Here is a 19,428-nt window from a genome sequence, read left to right as displayed (position 1 = left end):
CAATAACACTAAAATGAATCGTACATTAGATACATATACGTTTAAAAAGAGTTGCAAATCTAGATAACGAATGTCATTGGTTGTTGTTTGTACTACTCAGCTTTTTTTACTTTTTCACAATTAAATTGGTTTACTTGTTCATTTCTGTATTTCAGCTGTGATGGTCACAGTAAACTCAAGTAGCAGCACAGACATACTTGGATAATCACATTTAAAGTCCCGTAAGTTTCATATGGACTCTGTTTTGATTAAGATACCCAGTAGGTCTATAATGTAGGCTACATACAGTAGCTAATGGTTGTATTTTTGGTTGAACATGATAATAGTAATGTTTTATTTGGATAATGCTGAGGTGACCAGCCTAAGAATTACTGAATTATACTGTAGGCTACTCTTAACAGGATTTCAGCAATCCTCTCCCTTCAAATCCTACACCACTAATAACCAGCACAAATGTATAGATTTAATCTTATGCACTTTCTTCATTAATGTATTTTTGCTGTTCTGAAAGCATTTTTACCACATACAATGCTAATTACTGCATATCATTTTTATTTGCAAACAGATTTATCAATTCTATCAGTTTACCTATGGTTTATTTTTCTTAGTTTGCTGTTGCTGATGGAATGATTGACATTAAGGGCATTTCTCATGTGACAGTGAAGGAGCTCCACTGTGTGCCAACCTACCAGCTGCGTGGCTGACCCGTTACTTTGCAATGCAACGGTCATCCAGTGCCTTTCACAGCTTGCTTCCAGCATTGGCCACCAGAGGACTCCAGACCCCTGACCAAAGCTTCCATTTCTCTAATAATCATAAACATACCTATTTATGTTTCTGGCTACTGTGGTCCACTGTAAGCCTTCTGTGCCTCTTCCCTGCCACCTCTGCTGCCACTGTAAGGGTTGGGGTGGTGGGGCCTTGGTCATGTGACCCCCTCTTCACCAAAGCCCAGCCCGGCGTGGCTGCGCGGTTAGCTGTGGAGCACATCAACAAGGACCCCTTCCTCTCACAGGGCATCACGTTCGATTATGTCATCCTGGAGGAGGACTGTGAGACATCTCAGTCTTTTGCCCGTTTTCTTGGTTACTATAAACGTGCATCTGGGTTTATAGGTCCAGTTAACCCAGGCTACTGTGAAGCTGCCTCTCTCTTAGGTAAGAGTTGGAATAAGGCAGTGTTTTCCTGGTCTTGTATTGGAAATGAGCTGGATGATGCCCGCAGTCACCCTACGTTCGCCCGAACCATGCCCCTCCCCTCCCTTGTGCTGCTGAGCTTAATGCGCCACTTTAGTTGGGCACATGTTGGCATCATTTCATCAGCCGAGGATGTCTGGGTGGAGGCGGGTTTAAGGCTGGCCAATGCCCTGCGTGGTCATGGAATGCCTGTTGGCATTGTGGCATCTGTTCGTAATGACCACACCAGCATGCGTAATACCCTGGTCAAGGTCAAGAAAGTGGCGGAGCTTCGTTGTGAGTTTAAAACACTGCTAATGTCAGATGATATTATGTACTGATACTGTATCTGCTCTCATGTTAAACTGTAACATTTACTATTGTTTTGGACACACTAGTTCCATGTTATTCCATAATTTACACTCCAAATGAGTTTACTTCAAAACTTTGCTTTGATACTGATACTTTCTCAGTATTAAGTCGGTAAGATTTTTTTTATGTGTTTGGAAGAATTCTCTTATGCTCACCAAGGCGGCATTTATTTGATCAGAAATACAGTAAAAACATTAATACTGTGAAACATTGTAATAAAAAAAGTTTTCTATTTTTACATATTTTAAAATGTAATATATTTTAGTAATGGTAAAGCTGAATTTTCAGCATCATTTCTCCAGTCTTCAGTACCACATTATCCTTCAGAAATCATTCCAATATGATGATTTGCTGTTCAAGACACATTGACTTTTTTTCAGGATTCTTTGATGAATAGAAAGTTCAAAAGAACAACATTTTATACATTTGAAATAGAAATCTGTAACATTATAAATCTATATAATGTCACTTTTGATCAATTTAATGCGTCTTTGCTGAATAAAAGTATACATTTCTTAAAAAAAAAAAAAAAAAAAAAGAATCTTACTGACCCCAAACTTTTGAATGGTTGTGGTGGTGAGGTCCAAATGTCTAAGACCACTAGTGATATGCTTCTATTTATTTATTTATTTATTAATTAATTTAATATAATTTTTCTAACTACAAATTATATTTGAATTTGATTTAATCAATTATAGATTATAATTATAAAAATATATCTTTTTTTTTTGTCACCAGTTTAACTGAGAAGTTCACATGAAAATAAATGTAGCTTCTGTCTTGGTTAGCATTACCCTAAAAACAGGTTTATCATAAAATTCTTTGGGGAAAAAACATATATTCAGTGTCATCTCAGACAGTTGGATCCCACTGTATTTAATATAATGATATAAAATAAAATACAATAAGATATTACAAATGATTGCTGATATTACTGTGTGATTTGCTGATTTGCCACTGTGCTTTCTACCTGTCCTCTCTTCTTCTCAATGCTTTTGTTTGCAGTGGTCATCCTCGTTATGCACTCGGTGTTGATTGGTGGAGGAGCCCAGAAGATGCTATTGGAGACAGCTCATGACATGCGGATGACTGACGGCTCGTTGGTGTTTATATCTTACGATACTCTCTTTTACAGTCTGCCCTACCATCACATTACCCATCCAGCCCTGCGCTACAACAGCAAGCTGCTACGAGCCTACGATGCCGTGCTCACCATCACTATTGAGTCTCCAAAGGAACAGTCTTTCTACCAAGCTTTTGAAAAAGCCCAGGAGCAAGGAGAGCTGCCCAGGCACCTTAAACCACAGCAGGTACAAAGATGCTTTACAATGGGGCGTTAAATGGTTTCAAAACTATGCTAATAGCTAATGCAAAACCTTCACATTCTACAGGTGTCCCCATTGTTTGGCACCATCTACTCCTCCATCGTGTTCATGGCTCATGCTGTGCAAAGTGTCAGGGCTTCCGGTCAATGGATGTCTGGGGGGAACATCGCCCAAAATGCCCGAAACCTGCTATTCAAAGGTGTCAGCCTACAAGCAAACTCTTCTGACTTTGGCATGCTGGACTATGTGGTGCTGGACACAGATGGCTTTTCTTGGGAGTTGAAGCCTACATATCGTATAGAGATGCAGACAGATATGGTGCGCTTTCTGGGTCGGCCGATTCATTTTCCTAATGCGGGGCCACCGAAAACTGATTCCAGCTGCTGGTTTACACGTGGGATCATCTGCCGTGGAGGTGAGTGTGTACATAGTACCGTGTTCACTAAAACATCGAAATGCATGCATTTTATGTCATTATGTAACAATCACCCTTTGTGTTACAGGTGTGAATCTTTTCAATATAGTTTTAATCTTCCTATCTGGTTTTCTGTTCTTCTTCTTCTCGATTGGCTGTTCTTACTGCATCAGGTAGGCCTATTCATCAACGAATTATAACCTACATTTATCATAAAGTTTGTTTTCAGAGTGTGTAGACTGTTTAGAATATTTCTAAACTTTCTCTATAGGCGTAAAATTAATAAGATCCGACTGATGCGGGGACCGAACAAAATTTTACTGACTTTAAATGACGTCACTTTCATCAACCCCTCCCTGAGCAATAAGGTCAGTAACACACACATGTGCACACAAACAAACAAACATTCACATGCTCTGATAATTAATACTTTAACCCTCCCAAAAAACAGAAGCTGAGCTTGGATGACAGCAAGGCCAGTGACACGAGAATGAGCACTTCAGAGCGAAGCCTCAAGTCTCCGTTCTCTAGCCAATCGCCAGCCACCCATGACAATTCAAATATCGTCATTTATGAGGTAAAAGAACAACTCAATAAGTTCTCCAAAATGGCTGATTTTCCTTCTTACTTTAAAATGAGTTCAAGATAGAGTGTTGATTTTACATTCTCAACCGAAATATCCCTCCCCAGTCCACATAGACCATTTATGAAAACAAAGCTGCAAATACGAGTCGACATCATTAGAAAGTGTCATGTTGTAACCATTAACCGTGACCACCCACATTTACATATCAATGTGATTTCAGTATTCAGCTCAGCTGCTTGAACAACCTTGTTGAACAACCGTGTGAACTACACTACCGTTTAAAAGTTTTGGGTCAGTAAAATGATTTAAAAAAAGAAAATAATACTTTTTTTCAGCAAGGGTGCATTAAATTGTTTAAAAGTGACAGTAAAGGCATTTACTTTGTTACAAAAGATGATAATAATAAAGAAATGCTTCTTGTGCACCAGCATATTAGAATAATTTCTGAAGGATCATGTGACACAGAAGACTGGAGAAAATTCAGCTTTGCCATCATAGGAAAAAATTACATTTTAGAATATATAAAAATAGAAGAAAAAAAAACGTACCGACCCCAAAGTTTTGAACAGTATTATACATGGAGATTAGTCAATCACAAAAGAGGTAATTTACATATAGAAATCTTAAAAATCAAAACAGCATTTTTTTCTAAGGGCCGGATGAATGGTGAAAAATGGTCACGTAAAACTAGATTATGACTTCATGTTTAAGTAGACTTCATAGAAAAATGTGTGGAAAACTTGTAAGTCTTCTTTAATGTATACTACTTTGAACATTTTTACAATGTTTCTAATTTGGCAGGGTGATTGGGCGTGGCTGAAACGGCTTCCGTATGGAAACTTCCGGAGCATCACTCCTAATACCAGCGATGTTTTTGAACTGGTTGGTTTTGCCACTGATTTTACTTAGTCAAGCTTTAGGTGTAGTACTCCTTCTGTTGGTAGAACCACATTCTGTGTTCTCTGTTATTGATTATTACAAATAATCATACAATTGTTCTTTATACTCCAGATGAAAGATTTGAGGCACGAGAATATAAACACCTTTCTAGGCTTCTTCCACGACTGCGGAGTCTTTGCCATAGTAACAGAGTACTGTTCGCGTGGCAGCTTGGAAGATCTGTTGGTCAACGACGATGTCAAACTGGACTGGATGTTCAAGTCCTCTCTCATTCTGGACCTCATCAAGGTACTCTTACTAAGTATGTGATTAGTTGAATTTTTTCATTAAGATTGCCTTTTAAAATATATCAACATTGAAATAAAGAAAGCACACATTTATAATGTCTTCTGAATTTATTCCTAAATCATGTCACAAAAAGAGACAATGAATTATAATATGAATATTTTATATATATATTATCTATACATAATTATATGTATTTTTTATATACACTTTTTGTCTACTGAAATTTCTTGGAAAGATATTTTTGCAGTGTTTTGTCAGATCCAGAAACACTCTATGTCTATAGAATGTCTATCCCTCATAGCCTCACTTTCATTCCCGTTAGAAATCAAACATGCCACTTCTGTGAATAAGGTCTATAACGTCTGACAGGAGAGGAAAGTTCGTTTTTCTGAGATGAGAGACTTTTTATTTCGAAACAAGTTACGAAAATAACATTAGAATAATGACACTGACATATAGCCTGACAACATCTCATCTGACTGCAGATACTGAATCAGGACAATGCGTTTTTCTCAGGCACACTTTACTTAAACTGAGTATGACAGAAGAGTCAACAGCTTTCATGCACGTCTTTCAAAATAAAAGTCTTGATTCAGAAAAAAATATGTTGTTTCTTTGACTGGACACTCCACGACGCACTTTTAGCTCACGACCCACCAGTTGAGATACACTGCTCTAGTGTGTACATTTTTGTTACATAAATTAATTCGCAGTTACATAACATGCATGCTTGTGTGTGTGTTTATCATGACTGGCATGCAGGGTATGAAATACCTACACCATAGGAACATTTGTCATGGAAGGCTTAAGTCCAGGAACTGTGTGGTTGATGGGCGTTTTGTGCTCAAAATCACAGACTATGGCTACAATGAGGTGTTGGAATCTCAAAAGTTTCCTTATGTTGAACCGCCAGCTGAAGGTAAGGTTTATTGTGAGTCTTTTGTTATTATTTCTATGCATTTCCATATTCCTTTTCTTCTACATAGCATGTAAATGTATTTTTTTTAACCCCAATAGACCTGCTGTGGACCTCCCCTGAGATACTGAGAGGGTCCCACCCTGGTTTGTATGGCACTCACCATGGTGATGTGTACAGTTTCTCAATCATCATGCAAGAGGTGGTTATGCGAGGGCCTCCGTTCTGTATGCTGGAGCAGTCTTGTGATGGTAAAGTCACATGACCCCACCATCTATTCCAGAGTTTTTTTTTTTTCCTCAAACTTTTTGATGAGACAGACAACACAAATACACTCACCTAAAGGATCATTAGGAACACCTGTTCAATTTGTCATTAATGCAATTATCTAATCAACCAATCACATGGCAGTTGCTTCAATGCATTTAGGGGTGTGGTCCTGGTCAAGACAATCTCCTGAACTCCAAACTGAATGTCAGAATGGGAAAGAAAGGTGATTTAAGCAATTTTGAGCGTGGCATGGTTGTTGGTGCCAGACGGGCCGGTCTGAGTATTTCACAATCTGCTCAGTTACTGGGATTTTCACGCACAACCATTTCCAGGGTTTACAAAGAATGGTGTGAAAAGGGAAAAACATCCAGTATGCGGGAGTCCTGTGGGCGAAAATGCCTTGTTGATGCTAGAGGTCAGAGGAGAATGGGCCGACTGATTCAAGCTGATAGAGGAGCAACTTTGACTGAAATAACCACTCGTTACAACCGAGGTATGCAGCAAAGCATTTGTGAAGCCAGAACACGCACAACCTTGAGGTGGATGAGCTACAACAGCAGAAGACCCCACCGGGTACCACTCATCTCCACTACAAATAGGAAAAAGAGGCTACAATTTGCAAGAGCTCACCAAAATTGGACAGTTGAAGACTGGAAAAATGTTGCCTGGTCTGATGAGTCTCGATTTCTGTTGAGACATTCAGATGGTAGACTCAGAATTTGGCGTAAACAGAATGAGAACATGGATCCATCATGCCTTGTTACCACTGTGCAGGCTGGTGGTGGTGGTGTAATGGTGTGGGGGATGTTTTCTTGGCACACTTTAGGCCCCTTAGTGCCAATTGGGCATCGTTTAAATGCCACGGCCTACCTGAGCATTGTTTCTGACCATGTCCATCCCTTTATGGCCACCATGTACCCATCCTCTGATGGCTACTTCCAACAGGATAATGCACCATGTCACAAAGCTCGAATCATTTCAAATTGGTTTCTTGAACATGACAATGAGTTCACTGTACTAAACTGGCCCCCACAGTCACCAGATCTCAACCCAATAGAGCATCTTTGGGATGTGGTGGAACGGAAGCTTCGTGCCCTGGATGTGCATCCCACAAATCTCCATCAACTGCAAGATGCTATCCTATCAATATGGGCCAACATTTCTAAAGAATGCTTTCAGCACCTTGTTGAATCAATGCCACGTAGAATTAAGGCAGTTCTGAAGGCGAAAGGGGGTCAAACACAGTATTAGTATGGTGTTCCTAATAATCCTTTAGGTGAGTGTATGATGATCCCCTTTCAAGGGCCCCCTTCCTTAAATATAAAAGCTGCTGTATGTTATCATGCATAAATATATTAGCAATGTTTTTTAAAATATCTGGAAAATATTTACTTTCAAATTAATGTACAAGTTATAGTAATACTGTATCTGTACTGTAACTATTATTTGACTATATTGCTAGATTGTTGCGTAAACAAGTTATTATAGTTATTTTGCAATGTGTAAGTCTTTAATATATCTGGATAATATAGAAATCATCCAGAAGGTCCGGAAGCCTCCTCCAATATGCCGGCCCATCGTGTCTGCAGACCACGCTCCGATGGAGTGTATTCAGCTTATGAAGAATTGCTGGAACGAACAGCCAGAGAAAAGACCCCCATTTGAAGAAATCTTTGACCAGGTGAACATCAGCAACTCTGCCAAACCATCACCGTAAAGTCACATGATATTATTCCTATTCTCTCATAGAAATCAATAGTTCTGTAAAAAATAAATCCAGCTAAAAACCAGCAGTGGTGGTTGCCAGAAATTCAATGTATAATAAATGCTTTGACAGTACTTCTAGTATGGCCTGTATATTTTACAACTAATCATATATTTCATTAAGTGAAATAATGTCAAGACTCTAACCTACTTACCATCTCTTTTTTTACCTTAACAAATTTACTGATAACCACCACAGGTGGTATACGGGTGGTAAAATAGAATCAGTTCATCATAAGTGGTCTGTCCATGAAATACTCATACAACATCAGGGTAACACACAACACTAAAAGAAGGCCATAAACATTAACTAAACAACATGAAATATTACACAAATCACCCTATAATGTACATTATTCATAACAAAAATGAGAAGAAACATCATTACTTAAATACAATTTAATCATATATAATGTCACATAGGAACTTCTGGGAATATCCTTTTGTTTTTCAATGAAAAATTACATGGTTTCTACTTCCAAAAACAATACATTTGATAGTATTTTACAGTAAAATTACATATGATGCAATGTTCAACATTTTACATTTTTTATATGGTAAGTTAGCTTCCAGTAACAGGTTTTTACTTTAGCATTTTTTAAAAACATTTTTACAGAGCAATTATTAAAGGTTATAAGATTTAAACAGAGATTACTGACATTGGTCCCTGAATAACTACAATGCAATGGAGACTAATAGCAGAATGCTTTGGTAAGCTGTTGGGATCACTTTAGAGCTCAGTATTCTTATATTCTCTTTCTCTGTATCCCTCTTATCTCTCTACAGTTCAAGAATGTTAATAAAGGGAAAAAGACCAACATCATAGACTCCATGTTGCGAATGTTGGAGCAGTATTCCTCCAACCTGGAGGAGTTGATCAGGGAAAGGACAGAGGAGCTGGAAATAGAGAAACAAAAGACTGAGAAACTCCTCACACAAATGTTGCCCCCGTAAGCGACCCATACACAGTCACAGTTATGACTTTACCATCACACTAAGAAATAATTAGGGAACCACTTTCATTCCCTTAGTTGAGTAAAACGTGTGCAGTTTTAAAGTGTCTTTTGTTCTCGTTACCTAATCCTCTGTAGGTCAGTGGCAGAGGCTCTGAAGCTGGGCACTACAGTTGAACCCGAGCATTTTGACAGTGTCAGTCTCTATTTCAGTGATATTGTTGGCTTCACCACAATCTCAGCCAACAGTGAGCCTATTGAGGTGGTTGACCTCCTCAATGACCTTTACACAACATTTGACGCTGTAATCGGCAATCATGATGTCTATAAGGTAACTTGCATTTATTAAATAGCTTTTTTGATTGTTTAATCACTGTATAAGCAAATGTGTTTGCTTCCACAGAGATTTCCTTTGTTTTGTTGTAACCATGTAACATTGTTGTCATGAATATCATAATCTTTCAGTCTCTGTTTCCATTGCGTGCAGGTGGAGACCATCGGTGATGCATACATGGTGGCATCAGGTGTGCCCGTGCCCAATGGAAACCGACATGCAGCCGAAATTGCAAACATGGCCCTGGACATCCTGAGTGCTGTTGGTACCTTCAAAATGAGGCATATGCCTGATGTACCGGTCCGCATCCGAATAGGACTTCACTCAGGTTAGGCGGATCCATGCCATTTGGTTTAAGATGAAATGTAAAAAAATGTTGAACATTTCATTTACGTTATGTATGCTTTCTTATTAGGTCCCTGTGTGGCTGGTGTAGTGGGTTTGACCATGCCGCGGTACTGTCTGTTCGGGGACACGGTTACCACTGCTTCTAGAATGGAGTCTACTGGATTGCGTAAGCATGTGACACTATGACTGTTTCTAATTTCTAAGAACGCAAAGATCGGACTTGCGTTCTCGTGGAGACCAGTCTTTCCAGGCTACCTTAAAAGAACGAGCTCGGAAGGACACAAGGACACAGAACGCATCTTTGTGAGAATTGAGATGCGCTGTGATCTTGTTGCTCATCTGACCATTCAGCACATATTAGGCAGTGGGACAGCACCATCCAATGCAAAATGAATAAAACATAACATCACAGATGTCATAACCTATTTAAATATGTACTTACTAGGGGTGGAACGGTACACCGAAGTCACGGTTCGGTTCATACCTCGGTTCAGACATCACGGTTCGGTACGATTTCGGTACAATGGAGGGAAAAAGCAAAACAAAAAATGCTGAAGGCATTGTATTTTTTAAATAAGTTTTATTAATAAAGGCATAGAACCAGTTTATTTGTAGTGCACTGACAATAGTTTTATATAATTAGTTTATTAATTAAATTAATAAAAAGACAAAAAGACCTTGCGAAATGTTTGGTAATTGTACTATTAACTTAAAATTATTTTGCTATATTTCAGATCAATATATTTGTTTTCCTTAATTTTAATTAACATTATTAATTGACAATGTAACATTATTCTCATCTGAATTATAAATAATTGATTTCTGTATAAAATAATACTACCATTAAAAACACATTCGATTTTCTTTTTTAATCAATGTTGAATGTGTAAGAACCAATGCAATATGACGAATGTCCAAAAGACAGACTGTTTTGAAATGGAGTTGGATAAATATGTTTTGCTTTTAAAACAGTGTGTATGTGATTTTGGTTGGGTGACAGTTGTAGGTTACAGTTTGACAAGAGTTTACAGTGTGACAAAAGCACAATGTTGTGTTTTATTGCGAGTGTACACAAATATAAGTAAACACTTTGCAGGTTTAATGATCTGTATAAACAAAATGACTCTCTCTCTCTCTCTCTCTCTCTCTCTCTCTCTCTCTCTCTCACACACACAGTTCGATCGCGCCCGCGCGCCTCTCTCTCTCTCTCTCTCTCTCTCGCACACACACACACACTCTCCAGCATTGCAATCTTGACATCGCAGCCTGTTCATTATGCGGTCACACCAAACGCGATAGAGCTTCAAATTCGCGTCTAGTTCGACGCTAGTCCAAAGCGAATAGGACGCGCGTACAAAGCCAACGTTTGAAGTGAACGCGCGTTCAGAGCTAAGCCGATGGTACAGATTATGTGTCCCTAAAGAACCCGCGTATCTAACAGTAGTTCCGCAATACATTAATTAATTTGCACGCGAGTTTTTTAAATTTTTTTATACCGTGTATTCTCCGTGTAAATTCGTGCACCGAACCGTGACGCCCGTACCGTTTCGGTTCGATACGAATACATGAACCGTTCCACCCCTAGTACTTACATTATTGTTATTGTTGGACATCTTTTTATTTTACATTAGTATGTGTAAATGAGTATGTATATTTAATGTTACGCTTTGTCAACTTTAAGATTCTTTTAAATATGCCAATTAAAAAGTACTACAGGCTTTCTCTAGGTATTTATAACTTTATTAAAATGATGCCAGATAAAACGACAAATGTTTACTTTCACGAGCCATCACGTATTTGCGAGCTTTCAGCGGGAATCTCTTAAGTGAGAACCATTAGAACAAGCTTACCGGCTTCCGGACGTCGTCCGCCCACAATGACTTCTTGGATTTTTAACTGTTCGATTCTCTTAAGTCTGCACTCAATGCATCCTTCGATATCAAGAACACATCTGGGTACTTACATGCATTCTCTGTTCTTGCATTCTCGAGTATTGGAATTGAACTTCGACGGTTGATGATGATGTAGTACAAGAACACAAGGACGCAAGATTGCTTATAGGGTTAGTTCACCCAAAAATCTAATTTCTGTCATTAATAACTCACCCTCATGTCGTTTCAAACCCTTAAGACCTTCGTTCATCTTCGGAACACAAATTAAGATATTTTTTGCTGAAATCCGAGAGCTTTCTGAAATTACATTAGGCAGCAACGTCATTGCAACTTTCAAGGCCCAGAAATGTAGTAAAGACATTGTTAAAATAGTCCATGTGACTACAGTGATTCAACCTTAATGTTATGAAGCGACGTCAGAACGGCGGCTCATTGATGCTGATGCTGACTCCTGCGTCAGCATCACACTCATGTGTCGTCAGCCAAAATTGAACCGGCATTCTGATGTAGAACCTGGAAGCGCTGAACTGTGTTTACAACGTGATCAGCATAGCAGACTGACATGAAGGAGAAGAGATTGTTGAATAGAGTCGTTATTTTTGTTTGTTTTTTACGCTCACAAAGTATTCTCGTCGCTTCTTAACATTAAAGAACCACTGTAGTCACATGGACTATTTTAACAATGTCATAACTATCTTTCTGGGCCTTGAAATTTGCAATGACGTTGCTGCCTATGGCTGGTACAGAAACCTCCCGGATTTCATCAAAAATATCTTTATTTGTGTTCTGAAGATAAACGAAGGTCTTACAGGTTTGGAATTTTAATTTTTGGGTGAACTCACCTTTCAAAAACGCATATTGAGAAACAGCCTTAGTTTCACCATAAACAATTCTGTTTCTGTATTTCAAAGATCAATCATGTATGTCTCATTACATTAAAGTGATTCAAATTATTAACATCTCTATAATCAATGAAATTCAGTGACTGTCATCAATTGTATAGTTTGCTTTTGCCGGGCAAGGAAATTGTTCTTAAAGTTCTTAAAAAAAAAAAAAAGACACTTAAAGTTTGTGTGTTTGCAGCGTACAGAATCCATGTCCATTCCAGTACAGTGAATATCCTGATGGAGCTGAAATTGGGGTACCAAGTAGAGCTGAGAGCCAGAACAGAACTCAAGGTGAATTCATCTGTAGGACAAACCAAAACATTTCATATAATTTGTCTCACAATTACTTGTTTATACACTACTTCAAAATTTTGGGGTCAGTTTAAAAAAAAAAGAAATTAATATTTTTATTTAGCAAGGACACATTAAATTGATCAATTGACAGTAAAGACATTTACAATGTTACAAAAGATTTTTATTTTAAATAAATGCTGTTCTTTTGAATTTTCTATTTATCAAAGAGGCCTGCATTTTTTTTCTCGCAGCACCACAACTGTTTTTAACATTGATTAGAAATGTTTCTTGAGCATCAAATCAGCATATTAGAATGATTTCTGAAGAATCATGTGACACTGAAGACTGGAATAATGCTGCTGAAAATTCAGCTTTGCCATCACAGGAATAAATTACATTTGAAAATATATTGAAATAGAAAATAGCTATTTTAAATTGTAATAATATTTCACAGTATTACTGTTTTTACTGTGCTTTTAATCAAATAACTGCAGCCTTAGTGAGCATAAAAGACTTCTTTCAAGAACATTTAAAAAATCTTACTAACCCAAAACTTTTGAATGGTAATGTGTTATGGTGCATTATATGCTACAATGGTTTGGTGATGGTAAAACCGTGTAAATATCAAGCGTAGTGTCAGTTCTGGCAGGTCACGTTATAATCAAGCTCTCAGCTGACTCAGCTGATCCACGTCTACCTATAGGAATACAACGCCTATCACTGTATAGATACACTCACCTAAAGGATTATTAGGAACACCTGTTCAATTTCTCATTAATGCAATTATCTAATCAACCAATCACATGGCAGTTGCTTCAATGCATTTAGGGGTGTGGTGATTTAAGAAAGGTGATTTAAGCAATTTTGAGCGTGGCATGGTGGTTGGTGCCAGACGGGCCGGTCTGAGTATTTCACAATCTGCTCAGTTACTGGGATTTTCACGCACAACCATTTCTAGGGTTTACAAAGAATGGTGTGAAAAGGGAAAAACATCCAGTATGCGGCAGTCCTGTGGGCGAAAATGCCTTGTTGATGCTAGAGGTCAGAGGAGAATGGGCTGACTGATTCAAGTTGATAGAAGAGCAACTTTGACTGAAATAACCACTCGTTACAACCGAGGTATGCAGCAAAGCATTTGTGAAGCCACAACACGCACAACCTTGAGGCGGATGGGCTACAACAGCAGAAGACCCCACCGGGTACCACTCATCTCCACTACAAATAGGAAAAAGAGGCTACAATTTGCAAGAGCTCACCAAAATTGGAGAGTTGAAGACTGGAAAAATGTTGCCTGGTCTGATGAGTCTCGATTTCTGTTGAGACATTCAGATGGTAGACTCAGAATTTGGCGTAAACAGAATGAGAACATGGATCCATCATGCCTTGTTACCACTGTGCAGGCTGGTGGTGGTGGTTTAATGGTGTGGGGGATGTTTTCATGTCACACTTTAGGCCCCTTAGTGCCAATTGGGCATCGTTTAAATGCCACGGCCTACCTGAGCATTGTTTCTGACCATGTCCATCCCTTTATGGCCACCATGTACCCATCCCCTGATGGCTACTTCCAGCAGGATAATGCACTGTGTCACAAAGCTCGAATCATTTCAAATAGGTTTCTTGAACATGACAATGAGTTCACTGTACTAAAATGGCCCCCACAGTCACCAGATCTCAACCCAATAGAGCATCTTTGGGATGTGGTGGAACGGGAGCTTCGTGCCCTGGATGTGCATCCCACAAATCTCCATCAACTGCAAGATGCTATCCTATCAATATGGGCCAACATTTCTAAAGAATGCTTTCAGCACCTTGTTGAATCAATGCTACGTAGAATTAAGGCAGTTCTGAAGGTGAAAGGGGGTCAAACATAGTATTATGGTGTTCCAAATAATCCTTTAGGTGAGTGTATATAAGCTCCTTCAGTATTATCAGCTGCTATCACGTTTCTCAGGACCTAATTAACCTCCTCCATCCCCAGCTCCTCTCGTCAGTCAGCATTTGGCATTCTGATTCCCCTTGAATCAAGAATAAATTCTCGAATTTTGTTGTATTTTAAAATCTTGAATGAATGATATCTGCAATACATTCATGTTGGTTCTGTTCTGTTTACCCTAAGGGGGGTTATTGCTACTCTCCCTGCTCTTATCCTTGATAGGCTGCATGGATGCGCAGGGAGTTCTTTCCCAGAACGGAACCATACCGCCAATCCAAACTGTATGCTAATTGAGGCATGAATTGAATGATACATTTTTCCCAAAATGGCAGCTGAATGGTATAATGTGCCAGTAACTAATAGTGATATTAAGGTTTGTCTCCAAATGCAGTAAATTCTCTCACTTTTCTTTTACTAGTGCCATCCAACAAGTAAAAATAATTTTTGAATGATCCAGTTGATGGGTTTAGATCGACAGGTCATCTGAATGGATTGGATTTGCTCTGTTTTCCACAGGGCAAGGGCATAGAAGAAACCTACTGGCTCACAGGGAGGGACAGCTTCACCAAACCGCTCCCTACGCCGCCCGTTCTCAAGTCAGGGTAAGCGGAGGCCTTTCCGTGGCCTGTGTCCTGCAGTCTGTGTGTGTGTGTCTTCTGTTTATTTTCTCCAATGTATTTTTCAGGCAAATGGCTCATGGCTTGCAGATGGAGGAGATAGCCGCATACAAGAAGTGGAAAGCAGAAGCGCAGCTTGCAAAGAAGAAAAACTGAGGTAATGTTATGCATGGAGAATGTATAACATTACTCAATGTGGCACAGGGAGTTGAGGGAGGTGGGGAGGATGAAAAGACAGGGGGTAAAGAGTCACTGTGGGAAGCTATTGCCAATTTTTCCCATTTTGGTTGGGTTCATTCTCCAATCATACACAAGACTCAGTTCTTCTACTTTCAAGTAATGTTTCTCAGATGATACTACATTATGCATTTATCTTTCCACTATTTCAAATTTTTTCTGTTCAGTTCTGCAATTGTCAGTTTATACATTTGTACGTGAAGTTTTTTAATGTAAAATTTACTTTTAATGTAGTAGATTTTTACCAAACTAACCCTTAAATCAAAATGAAATTGTCTGTGTGTGTGATTTGGTGATGTCGTCATTTCTGGTAACTTTGTACACCCTCATAGATATTTTTGGTCTTAAAGATTTGTGACTAGCCTGAATAGTGGTTATTAAAGCTCTCTCCTTCCAGATTGGATGGCACTCTTCAGATATGGATAGCCGGCTTTTCAAAATGGATCGTTGGCTATGTTTGGCATGCTGTTATGTTTCTGTTTGTGTGTTCTGTCATGCTCTGAATGTCTTGTGTGTTCTCAGTGTTTCATGTTTTAACATAGACCAAAACAAAGTATATATATATATATATATATTCACAAGTTTACAGTGCTTTTCCAAGTGATAAATTGTAATGTTTTTTTTTGTTGCATTATTGTTAATTTGTTAACTAATGTAGATAATCAAAGTCCCCCTGTAGTCAATAATTTTATCACTTACAACTCATCTTTGATCAATAAAATGACATATAAACCACTTTAAAAACTTGATTTTCACCACAGGGGGACTATAATATTGACAAATTAAACCACTTTATATATATATATATATATATATATATTTATATATAACAGTTAAATGAAGTTGATATTAATGTATTCTTAAATATAATTTTCTCTTTCTGATGTTTTTGTGGGACAAATGTTTTTGACGGACAGTCAAAAACATTGTTTTGTCATTTGGTGATGTATTCGATACACTAAGGTGTGATCCTTCTTTGTTTTTCTATTTTACAGAATTGAATCCAGAGATTTTAAAGTGATGCTTAAGAAGGCGGTGAAGAAGATCTCCACTGTGCGTCAGGTTGCTCAGCTCACCCTAGCCGATGAGGGCAATGTCTTGATCCACCATCACTGATGACCTTTAACCTTTGCCTTTTTGAACCCACACCTGTACTCAGAATGAAATGGAATGTGAAGAAATGGAGAACAAGTTAAAAGAGCACCAAAACATTCTTTGCTTGTTTTCAGTCTGTTTTTCATTTAAAAGCACCTAATGAAGCAAGCTTAAGTGTACAGTTTACTGAACAGGGACTTCTCAGTTATGGTAGAAAGTCAGGCTTTTTGGTAAAACCAGTGTCCGAAGTGGGCCGGGTCGCACTATATTTTATTATGCTATACTATATCTGTAGCGTACCCTCACTTTTTCTTGCGTACCGGCACTTCTCCTATGTTGCCGTTATTGCGACCGCAATTCCAACCGTCGGGAGTACCTGCACTTTTTTTCTCTCACTAGAACATTAGAACATTTGCTTTGGAGAAGCTTTCAACATATCAAACCATATTGAACCTATATTGCTGTTCACCGTCTCATAAGATAAACCTTTCATTTGGAGTCTTGGTGGTTCACCTCACTTAACATGTACAGCTGTAGGAAATACAAGATACATTTCTGTCCCATTGCTCTATTCTCTACCAGAACAACCTTTTTGAAATGAACCAAAGTCTCACAAGAAGCTACATTTACCCTGTGGGAATCCACCACTCAGCGAGAGAATGGCGTCAGGTCCAGCTCAAAGACTTAACACATAACAAATCAATTCGCACCATTCACTTGCGGATTATCCCCCCTCTTAGAAAACATGTCTGTGACTGAAGAAAATAGTAAATATAGTATTGAGATAAACTAGAAAAGCCCACATAATTGTGCTACCAGTATTAATATGGTGCATATGTCCCTGTGAGGATTTGAATATTCTAATTTTAGATAGTATAAGTGTTCATGTGTTAAAGGGAATAACTAGTGGCAATTTAAATGATATGATTTTTATGAGGTGTTTTCTACATGGTCAGTTAGCATAATCTATAATAATAGGATAACCATGAAAACTAGGTGAGACAGAATATCAAAATATGTATTACAATGCATGAATCCATATTGTGGTTTTAGAAGCAGGATTAGTGTATGTATACCGCTAAAAAGTTTTGTGTTGGTGAGATTTTTTTTATGAATAAAAATAGTAATATTAAGAAATATTATTACAATTTAAATAACTGTTTTCTATTTTAAATAATAGTCTTCAGTGTTACATGATCCTTCAGAAATCATTTTAATATGCTGATATGTTGCTCAAGGAACACTTATTATTATTAATGTTGAAACCAGTGGTGATGCTTCATATTTTTTAGGAAATATTTTATTTTCACTTTTCTTTGATGAATGTAATGTTAAAAAACTGCATTTATTTGAAATGGAATAATAGTACACATAGTTTAAAAAACAACAACAACCTTTTCTGACCCCAATCTTTTGAATGGTAGTGTATATGTGTAGACAAATACTACTATTTCATTAAATTTTTTTTTAATAAATTCCACATGTACTGTAAAAATAAAAACAATATCTGAAAATATCAGGTGTCATTTATTTAAAATTAGCTATAGTTTAATACTGATTGTGCTAATGTGCGTGTACTGTATTATAATGTCTTGAAATACTTTGCAGTCACACTGTAGTTAAAGAAATACAGTATAACAGTGCCCTCTTGTTATGATGTCAGTAAACGCAGCAGATGGCGACCTACATTATCATGCCCTATGTGGATTATCCAGTACTGACTCGTATAAGACATAAGACTGCAGAGCCACCAGGTCACCCCTAACCAGATTACCTTTTTTCAAAACCTGTTCAAAAACTCACAGCAAGATTACCCAATACTTTATAGATAGTGATTTTTAATCATTATTAACTGTTTCTTCTTACTCTCTCAGTGTAATTGCCATATGTCTTTGGATGGCTGTTTTTTAAATCGGTCTAAAATTTATATTTTCAATAATACATTTTGGTATTTCAGAAGTCACACTGTGCTTAAGGCATCAATGTCTCTGTATGGGAAAACAATGGCACAAAATACTCACTGAAAAAGCTTTCTAATGAAAATGAAATCATCATGCCAACTGGCCATCAATTAAACAGACAATCAAAATTGATCCTCATATCTATTTCACCAAAACACATTTCAATTTGTTATTGACCTTATAGTAGTTCCACATGAGTGAACCAAGTAATTATTTCACAATAATTTCTCAGCAGGTCAAACAGGGTGAAATGTTTCATCGTGTGAATGAGACATGTTGGCAGTGGAACAGTTTTTAAACTTGAATAACAAAAGGTATTAATAATGTAATGTAATTTATAGAATTTAAAGTTAATATTAATTAATCATTTAAAATAAAATAAAAATATAGCCTATATATGTATATATTAAACAGCACTGGGTGACTGAATTGCTATATTATCCAATAGCATGTTCACACAAGTGTGCAGCGACCCTGGCCATCTTTCTTCTGGTGTTTTTCAGAGTCAGTAGAAAGGTCCTAAGTTATTGGACCTGTGAACTTAATTGTCTACGTCCTGTAGTGTCTTAAGGACTGTTGCAAGGTGCATGTAGATGTGGTTCATTGAACAAGCATGAAAAACATTGTTCAAACCCCTTTCAATAAAGATATATCAAGCTTATCTGGATTTCATCAAATTAGCTTGCCTCAAAATAAAATCATAACTTTTCTTATAAACATTACTCCTGGTCATTGTAAAAAGACTTTTTGCTGAGTCTATATATAAAATAATAATTGTAATTGATGGCAATTTTTAAAAGCTAGTAGAAAGTCAGAATATGAATTCTCCAAACAATGTCATTTATACTAAACAATCTTAATGATTA

At 37.6% G+C, this 19,428-nt stretch overlaps 1 protein-coding gene across 2 annotated transcripts; it reads left to right on the top strand.

Moving 5' to 3' along the window:
- Positions 1-670: 670 nt before the first annotated feature.
- On the top strand, positions 671-16,793 carry gc2 (guanylyl cyclase 2). Of its 2 annotated transcripts, XM_056258938.1 has the most exons (19): positions 671-1,472; positions 2,553-2,857; positions 2,939-3,287; positions 3,376-3,460; positions 3,559-3,655; positions 3,739-3,864; positions 4,675-4,755; positions 4,885-5,061; positions 5,824-5,980; positions 6,079-6,228; positions 7,780-7,928; positions 8,798-8,961; positions 9,103-9,295; positions 9,452-9,626; positions 9,714-9,812; positions 12,622-12,716; positions 15,169-15,254; positions 15,338-15,426; positions 16,502-16,622. In XM_056258938.1, exons 1-18 carry the CDS (start codon positions 719-721, stop codon positions 15,423-15,425), a joined length of 3,330 nt encoding a protein of 1,109 aa, XP_056114913.1. In that variant the 5' UTR covers positions 671-718; the 3' UTR covers position 15,426; positions 16,502-16,622. The 2 variants fall into 2 exon arrangements, with proteins under 2 accessions (XP_056114913.1, XP_056114912.1); XM_056258937.1 differs by lacking the exon at positions 15,338-15,426 and having other exon boundaries at positions 16,502-16,793.
- The last annotated feature ends 2,635 nt before the right edge of the window (positions 16,794-19,428 follow it).

The sequence above is a fragment of the Rhinichthys klamathensis genome, unplaced genomic scaffold (genome assembly GCF_029890125.1).
Source record: "Rhinichthys klamathensis goyatoka isolate OS25496 unplaced genomic scaffold, OSU_Roscu_1.1 h1tg000161l_1, whole genome shotgun sequence".
NCBI lineage: Eukaryota > Metazoa > Chordata > Actinopteri > Cypriniformes > Leuciscidae > Rhinichthys > Rhinichthys klamathensis.
This window is presented reverse-complemented; position numbering and strand designations above follow the sequence as displayed.